Source organism: Pseudophryne corroboree, chromosome 10 (genome assembly GCF_028390025.1).
Source record: "Pseudophryne corroboree isolate aPseCor3 chromosome 10, aPseCor3.hap2, whole genome shotgun sequence".
Taxonomy (NCBI): Eukaryota; Metazoa; Chordata; class Amphibia; order Anura; family Myobatrachidae; genus Pseudophryne; species Pseudophryne corroboree.
In genome coordinates this window covers 37,946,835-37,956,507 of record NC_086453.1, presented here as the reverse complement: position 1 = coordinate 37,956,507, position 9,673 = coordinate 37,946,835, and the positions used below count along the sequence as shown (strand labels likewise).

Genomic DNA, 9,673 nt, shown 5'->3' with positions numbered 1-9,673 from the left:
TGAGCGCCTTCTAAAGGTGATGGACCGGCTCCAGGTACGAGGATTGAAGCTGTCCATTGAAAAATATAAATTCTGCCAGGCATCCGTCAAGTACTTAGGGCATATTGTAAGTAGACATGGGATAGCTACCGATCCTGACAAGGTGGTCACTGTGAAGAATTGGCCCAGACCGGATAACCTCAAAGATCTGAGGTCCTTTTTAGGGTTCTGTGGTTATTATAGGAAATTCGTGCCCCATTACTCCAAAGTAGCTCAGCCTTTAACTGAATTAACCCGTGGGTATCCTCCGGTCAAGAAGCATAGTAGTGGTTGTCATATTATGCGAGATAGGCAGAGACAGTATTATAAGCCACGGGAGTCTTTCGGCGCTCGATGGAATGATCAGTGTGAAGACGCCTTTATTAAATTAAAAGATAGTTTAACCACATCACCCGTGCTAGCATATGCTAAACCTGATCTTCCGTATGAAGTTCATATAGATGCATCTTTCGACGGATTGGGGGGAGTATTATATCAGGTGCAAGAGCAGCAATTGCGGCCCATCTCCTATGTCAGCCGGGGTTTATCTAGGAGTGAAAAAAACTACCCGGTCCATAAATTGGAATTTCTGGCACTGAAATGGGCCATCAGCGAAAAGTTCCATGACTACCTGTATGGAGTATCGTTTATAGTGCAGACAGATAATAACCCCCTTACCTACATCCAAACTACGGCTAAGTTAGATGCAACTGGTCACAGGTGGTTGGCTACTTTAACAAATTATGATTTTACCATCAAGTACCGACCTGGAATTAACAACCAGGATGCTGATGCGTTATCCAGGATACCCAGGGAAGATTGTTATGATGTCAGAGAGGAATGGATTGAGGTACCCGCTGCCGCAGTTAAAGGATTATGCCAACAGATAAGCCTCACTCGGCAGGTTGAATCGGTAGCTATAGTGAATTTAGGTGCTTCGGAAACAGCTATACCCCCTGCCTATTGCCGATTAAGTCGGTTGGAACTCGAAGGCATTGAATTTATTCCCAGGGAACAAATGGCGCATGCACAACAAGAGGATCTGATTATTGCTCCTATTCTGAAGATGCTAGAAAATCCAAAATTAATGGTACAGCGATCACAGCTGTCACAGGAGTCGAGTGTTATGGCAGCAACGAGGAAAATTGACTTTAAAAAAAGGGATCCTATATAGAAGGGTTCAGCGGGGTGAGAGAGACTGTAAACTTCAAATTATATTGCCCACTAAATACAAGCAGATGGTATTAGAGGCGTTGCATGACCAACATGGGCATTTGGGATATGACAAGACCCAAGGGTTGGTTGCCGATAGGTTCTTTTGGCCATTTATGAACAGGGATATCGACCATTTTTGTCGGACTTGTGGAAACTGCATCCTCAGAAAAAAATTACCAACTAAACACATTCCACAAGTGAATATTCAGAGTTCGGGACCATTAGAATTGATATCCATCGATTTCTTAACATTGGAGGGCCCAGGGGGGCAAGACAGTCATATTCTGGTATTAACCGATCACTTTACACGGTATGCACAGGCCTATATAACGGCTAATCAGACAGCAGCCACTGTTGCAAATACGTTATGGGAAAAATTCTTCGTCCACTATGGGTTACCTGCGAGAATACACTCGGATCAAGGGCGTGAATTTGAGAGCAGGTTACTTAAAGAACTGTGCCAATGTTGTGGAATAAAAAAATCTAGAACCACTCCGTACCATCCTCAAGGCGATCCTCAGCCAGAAAGGTTCAACCGGACATTGTTGAACATGCTTGGTACCTTGAGCTTCAAAAGGAAACCACAATGGAGGAGGCATGTATCTTCTCTAGTTCATGCTTACAACTGCACCAGAAACGAAGCCACAGGATTCACCCCTTATTATCTGATGTTTGGTAGAGAGGCCAGACTACCAATTGATGTAGGATTGAGTACGCAAGTAAATTCTACTACTGCCCCTTCTCACTCGCAATATATCAAGCAACTTCGACAACAGCTAAGTGAGGCATATCAACTGGCCCAAATCTCTGCGCATCGGCTTGAAGCTAAAAATCGGTCTCAAGGTGAAAGTAGAGTGAAAGAACAGTGTTTAACGTCAGGGGACCGAGTACTCCTGCGTTCCCTTGGAGTACCCAAGAAACAAAAGTTGCATAATCGATGGAGGTCTGAGCCGTATATTGTTGTCAAACAGCTGTCTAACATTCCAGTATATCAACTAATAAGAGCTGACGGGTATGGACCCATGGTAACATACCACCGACAGCATATACTCCCAATTGCACAAGACATATGCTGGGAGGATACAGGGAACTCAGAAGCTCTGAAAGATGGTGAAAATAAGGTTAAGGATAGCAACCCAGTGAAAAAGTTGACCAAGGATGAGACAGAAGATGACCCTTGGTATGAATATAATTCTGGATACTATTATCGGGATGATGACTGGTGTGGGGACGATGAAGTAGGGTATCAGGATGTTCCTGATCATAGTAGTGAGCTTGAGTTATCAATACCTCGTATACCTAGGGAGTCCGCTGAAGAAGAGAGAAAGACGATGGAAGGAGATGGGGAATATGGGATTGATACAAACTACACAGATATTCTTAATGAGCATGAAAGCGTGGAACCAGAGGAGCTGTCACCTAGGCCTCAAAGAATTCGTAGGCCTCCTAAAATACTAACCTATGAGAAATTGGGAATGCCAACGGCTATACCAGTGGTAGTACATCCTAATGTGATGTTGTCATGGCCATACTTTGGGTATAGCATGTAAATGTTACACCAAAGGCACCAAAGTTATAAATTAATTGGATGGTGATATACACTAGAACTATAAATATAGCTACATGTAATCACCAGGGGGAGAGTGTAGCCCTGTAGGCTGAAGTTGACCTTATGTATTTATTATAAAATATAGTGAATGTATAAGTAATGGAATTTATTATTTATATACAATGTGAAGGTATATATATGACCATATTGCAATATATTATATATTACTATGAGCATGGTAGTAATATAATAGGTATACACCTTGGTGGACAGTGATGGTGCCGAAGGCTCTAGAAGGAGAGGAGAGGGAGCGCTGGACTGTCATGCGGCCACGGGGGAGCCGTGCGCGCGATAGAGCCAACGGCTGAGGAGAGCGGGAGGAGAGAGAGCAGAAGCTGAGGAGGATGGCTATTGCGGCGGCTGAGGGGACGGAGAGCAGACTGACCTGACAGGAGATCTGTGCGGGAGAGGAGAGGAAGGCTGATTCTCCTATACTGACTGAAGCCCGGCTGACCTATTACAGCAGTCACCCGGCCAGCGGCTGCCTATAGTCCGAGGGAAGAGAGAGAGGAAGCCGGAGACGGAGGGGCTGACTCAGGGAGTGACGCAGGTGGATCGGAGGAGGGACCGGAGCAGATCAGAGGATCGTCCCACTAATCAGCTGAGTAGTACTCCTGCCTGGGTGTCCAGGGATCGTCCCCCTGTACGTCTGCTCTGAAAGCCTGACTGTTAAACATCAGTGGAGACAGCAGGTAACCACATAGCTCCGGACTGGTAGATAGAGGGAGCACCATAAATCATACCTATCTATAAAAGCAGCATTGTACGGTATGCTCCGTCCCCATTGTCAGTTACACAACTTGCATTTGGAGGGTAACTGAGGTAAATAAATAATATGAGGAGCCCATATGTGAGAGGACAAAGAGACAGCGCACCATATATATATTTGTCTAACGTGAATGAATAACCACACAAGATTGAGACAGGTGCATTTCCTTTAAATTGTATAAAAAAAAAGTGAATGGACAGGCCCGAATAGTCCGTATACGCATCTCCTTCATCTGAAAGATTTGGAGGGGGAAATTTCACCTTGTTACTAATGTGTGCAAGAGATGGGACAGTGATTGGGGGAGAGGCACAAAGGTAGATAACCCCAAGTGTAAGGAAAGGTATCCCATCCTCTGAAGGCAGCACCGTAAAGACATTTCTTATTATAGTAATAGTGGTGCTTGGAAAATATATTGCACGGGAAGGTAGGACCCAGCTATAGATGCCTATCTCCGCACCCTCACACATTGCTCATGTGCTATAACTAGAGACTATCATAGAGTGTTAGAGTTGTCCTAAGAGACTAAGTAGTAGGGACACGAAGGACTGCATCCGTCCCTCCCGCTGATTGGATGGGGTGTCTCCGACGAGTTTAACCACCCCTCTAGTTTAGTACGATCGTTGCATATTGCCGCCTACAGCATATGTAGGATTGTAGGTAAAAGACGGTATGGAGCACCTAATATAATCTCAAGACAGTCTACAGAGGTTCCTATATTGTATAAGAGCCCAGGAAGGGTGAAGATTACAAATTGGAGGGGCTCACGAAAGAATCCTTCAGGGGATAGATTCCAGAATCTTTTTATCTAAGCTATGAGCCGTTATCTTGAATTAGCGCATGAGACTTTACTAGCTCCTACTACCAGTTTCCACATTTATCATCATTTCCGCTGAGAACTAACCATATCCGCCCAATGACATATACTTTTGAGTAATAACAAAAGCTAAGTGACCAGGCGATTGGTAATGAATCTTGCCTATAACGGACAAGGTACTGTCATGTTTGAGGTTTATTCTGCGCAGAGGGGAGTTTAACAAATCCCGGGTCTATAGTCATAGTAAATATGGCTATGGTTAAATACATTTTTGTGTTATGCATGCAGAACTTTTGTACTTTAGAGTCATAGTGATTATAAAGTTGGATATACATGTATGGGCAACTTCTAGAGAATTGGTGTTGTATATGCTAAGTATTCATTTAAATTATATTCTGAATAATTAAAAGCGACAGAAATTGTACTTACCGATTGTAGTTGTTGTTTCCATGATGGGAGGGAGATCTAGAAAGGCAACCTAAAGAAAAGAGAAGAACCAAGGACGCGTTCAATCAACGGGGAGACTAAGGTGAGGACAGTTATCCCTATTATCCTAAGTATATTTCATTTTATAAACAACTACACTCAATATCCAAACTTGGAAAGGCTTACCCAAGCAAGCCAGAGTGTACCCACGCTTGGGTGGAGGCACGCCAGTGGAAATAAAAGGCTCAACCTGGGGAGGTGGGGCTACAATTGGAGGCACTGCTGAGATTCCACAGGAAGTGACGCAGAGGGATTTCCTGAAAATTATCACAGAGACAATATGGAGGAAGTTACTTCGGCTGACATCTATCGTTGGTGTAAGGAGAAAGGAGTGGAACCATTGTGCAGTTTTGGATTGGGAGGGCCACTGTCTGTGGCTAGTGACGAAGTTGTGATAAACTCCCTAGATAAATTGTACGGACTTAGTCAACCATGTGTGATAGAGAGGTGGAAAGGACAGAGTGGTGCCACTTTTGCAGTACTTATTAGTAATCGGAATCCCTTAGACCCAACATTATTTCCCAGTATGATTATTATGGAAGGAATTCCCGGAAGAAAGATACAATTGATTTGGCCTGAGGGGAGGGATAGTTTGGAGGAAGAAGCCACATATGCAGAGGACCACGGTGATACCGTCCTTACCACGGGGGAGTGTTTTCACACTGCCAGTGTGGAAGTTGGAACATCATCAAGGAAAGCAGGAGCTACAGATACAGGAGTTGATGCAGTGGTAGATAAGATGGTCAGTCAGATGGAACGATGGCACTATGAAGGTGGATATCGGAGATTAAGGATATTTTCGGGGATCATTCCGGTGCCAACTGGTGAAGAGACTTATGATACCTGGCGGGAGACAGCGGTGCAGCACTCAGAAGAGTGGCAATGCCCGGAGCATATCAAGAAACAACGTATTGTGGAAAGCCTGTGGGGACCAGCTATGGGGGTGGTGCAGGCCACTAGGCGGAGTACAAAGACAGCTACTCTCAAAGATTATATTGAAGCACTTGACTTTTCTTTCGGAACACTCGAGGATGTGGGGGATCTACTAGCACGATTGACCTGCACTTACCAAGAGCCAGGTGAGACACTGACTCAGTATATTTATAGAGTGGACCGTCTGCTGTACAAAATTGTAGATAAAGGAGGAATTGATAAGGAATCAGTCAATGCAAGTAGGATGAAGCAAGTGCTTAAAGGAGCATTAACCACAAATCCTGTGGCACAGAGGCTCAGATGTACACGGGCGACTGGGCCACCACCTACATTGACGGATCTGATAAAAGAAGTTAAGCTGGAGGAGGTACAGATTGAAACAAGGGAGAGAAATATAAAAAAAGTCAAAGTTGTGATGCCAACAGTCACTCCTCCACCGATGGATGACAGGTTACTGAAGTTAATTGAAGAGCAGAATAAAAAAATAGATCAGTTGATTGCCCTGCAAACCCAGAATGAGACCATTCCTTATTGGAACCAGAGAACTGGGCGGGAAATAAGTAGGGGCAGGGGAGGACGAAATCCCATTATATGTTACAGCTGTGGGCAGCCCGGACACCGGTCGTTTGAATGCCCAGGTAATGGGTCCTAACGAAGGGAAAACAGTGGATCTGGGAGAAGAACAACACCGTTGGAAAACCCCTTCGGGAGCTCTGTGACCCCCTCACAGGCTCCCCAATTATAAATGTTCGAGCAATGGGGAGTGCCCAGTGGTCAGCTACAATTCCAGACAGCATAATGGGCCAGACACCACTGGTTAGAGCAATGATAAATGGCCATGATTGTAATGTACTAATGGATAGCGGGTCCCAGGTATCCATTATCTTTGAATCCTGGTATCGTGAGCACCTGTATGACATACCAATTCATCCACTTAGTGGCCTTACGGTATGGGGGCTAAGCGAGCAGAAATACCCGTACTTAGGATATATCACTACTCAAATAACTTTTGAACCAGGGCTAATTACTCCAAATGAAACTGTCCCTTTGATCGCTCTAGTTTGTCCTGATTCGCCAGGGGATAATGGACAGCTTCCGGCTATTGTGGGCACTAATACCCAAATGTTCAAGAATCTTATTCGTTGGTGTGATAAACAGGATAAAGATAAAACTCGCCAATTGTTCGATGCGTCTGGAGAAAGGGATTCCAGATGCCTACTGATAGAAAACCATATGGAAGACAGAAGTGGAAAACTGGCACATAGACTAGATGACCAACATAAGACGTTTGATATAAATTCATGTTTTAAGGGAAGTGATATCTCCTGTGAGAATAAGCAAAGATTGATAGAACAGCTACAGTTGAGAAAGGATGTTTTTTCCCAAAGTGAATGGGATCTAGGGACGGCCACTGGTGTAGAGCATCATATTACCTTGACTGACGACCGCCCATTCAGAGAACGATCTCGAAGGCTAGCTCCAGCGGATTATGAAGACGTGAGGGCCCACTTACGCAGTTTATTGGAGAATAATGTAATAGCCGATTCACAGAGTCCCTATGCTTCACCCATCGTGGTAGCTCGGAAAAAAAATGGAGAAATACGCTTATGTATAGACTACCGCACGTTAAATAGTCGGACATTGCCTGATCAGTATACAGTACCGAAAGTGGATGAAGCGTTGGATTGTCTACAAGGAAGTACATGGTTTTCGGTACTTGACCTGCGTTGTGGATATTATCAAATACCCATGAATGTGGATGATCGGGCTAAAACTGCTTTCATATGTCCCATAGGATTCTTTGAATTCCTTAAAATGCCGCAAGGCATTAAAGGAGCCCCAGCCACCTTTCAAAGGACAATGGAAAAAACAGTAGGGGACATGTGCTACAGGGAAGTACTGGTGTATTTAGATGACATCATTGTTTTCGGAAAAGATCTGGAAGAACACAATGAGCGCCTTCTAAAGGTGATGGACCGGCTCCAGGTACGAGGATTGAAGCTGTCCATTGAAAAATATAAATTCTGCCAGGCATCCGTCAAGTACTTAGGGCATATTGTAAGTAGACATGGGATAGCTACCGATCCTGACAAGGTGGTCACTGTGAAGAATTGGCCCAGACCGGATAACCTCAAAGATCTGAGGTCCTTTTTAGGGTTCTGTGGTTATTATAGGAAATTTGTGCCCCATTACTCCAAAGTAGCTCAGCCTTTAACTGAATTAACCCGTGGGTATCCTCCGGTCAAGAAGCATAGTAGTGGTTGTCATATTATGCGAGATAGGCAGAGACAGTATTATAAGCCACGGGAGTCTTTCGGCGCTCGATGGAATGATCAGTGTGAAGACGCCTTTATTAAATTAAAAGATAGTTTAACCACATCACCCGTGCTAGCATATGCTAAACCTGATCTTCCGTATGAAGTTCATATAGATGCATCTTTCGACGGATTGGGGGGAGTATTATATCAGGTGCAAGAGCAGCAATTGCGGCCCATCTCCTATGTCAGCCGGGGTTTATCTAGGAGTGAAAAAAACTACCCGGTCCATAAATTGGAATTTCTGGCACTGAAATGGGCCATCAGCGAAAAGTTCCATGACTACCTGTATGGAGTATCGTTTATAGTGCAGACAGATAATAACCCCCTTACCTACATCCAAACTACGGCTAAGTTAGATGCAACTGGTCACAGGTGGTTGGCTACTTTAACAAATTATGATTTTACCATCAAGTACCGACCTGGAATTAACAACCAGGATGCTGATGCGTTATCCAGGATACCCAGGGAAGATTGTTATGATGTCAGAGAGGAATGGATTGAGGTACCCGCTGCCGCAGTTAAAGGATTATGCCAACAGATAAGCCTCACTCGGCAGGTTGAATCGGTAGCTATAGTGAATTTAGGTGCTTCGGAAACAGCTATACCCCCTGCCTATTGCCGATTAAGTCGGTTGGAACTCGAAGGCATTGAATTTATTCCCAGGGAACAAATGGCGCATGCACAACAAGAGGATCTGATTATTGCTCCTATTCTGAAGATGCTAGAAAATCCAAAATTAATGGTACAGCGATCACAGCTGTCACAGGAGTCGAGTGTTATGGCAGCAACGAGGAAAATTGACTTTAAAAAAAGGGATCCTATATAGAAGGGTTCAGCGGGGTGAGAGAGACTGTAAACTTCAAATTATATTGCCCACTAAATACAAGCAGATGGTATTAGAGGCGTTGCATGACCAACATGGGCATTTGGGATATGACAAGACCCAAGGGTTGGTTGCCGATAGGTTCTTTTGGCCATTTATGAACAGGGATATCGACCATTTTTGTCGGACTTGTGGAAACTGCATCCTCAGAAAAAAATTACCAACTAAACACATTCCACAAGTGAATATTCAGAGTTCGGGACCATTAGAATTGATATCCATCGATTTCTTAACATTGGAGGGCCCAGGGGGGCAAGACAGTCATATTCTGGTATTAACCGATCACTTTACACGGTATGCACAGGCCTATATAACGGCTAATCAGACAGCAGCCACTGTTGCAAATACGTTATGGGAAAAATTCTTCGTCCACTATGGGTTACCTGCGAGAATACACTCGGATCAAGGGCGTGAATTTGAGAGCAGGTTACTTAAAGAACTGTGCCAATGTTGTGGAATAAAAAAATCTAGAACCACTCCGTACCATCCTCAAGGCGATCCTCAGCCAGAAAGGTTCAACCGGACATTGTTGAACATGCTTGGTACCTTGAGCTTCAAAAGGAAACCACAATGGAGGAGGCATGTATCTTCTCTAGTTCATGCTTACAACTGCACCAGAAACGAAGCC

General features: G+C 44.3%; 1 protein-coding gene across 1 annotated transcript; it reads left to right on the top strand.

Moving 5' to 3' along the window:
- Nucleotides 1–5,191: 5,191 nt before the first annotated feature.
- LOC134965149 (paraneoplastic antigen Ma3-like) lies at nucleotides 5,192–6,496 on the top strand. Its single transcript, XM_063941672.1, has one exon. The coding sequence runs from the start codon at nucleotides 5,192–5,194 to the stop codon at nucleotides 6,494–6,496; it is 1,305 nt and encodes a 434-aa protein (XP_063797742.1).
- The last annotated feature ends 3,177 nt before the right edge of the window (nucleotides 6,497–9,673 follow it).

What these genes read in the sequence shown, in the direction of transcription:
- LOC134965149 (XM_063941672.1), top strand. Translation starts at nt 5,192, where the DNA reads ATGGAGGAAGTTACTTCGGCTGACATCTATCGTTGGTGTAAGGAGAAA.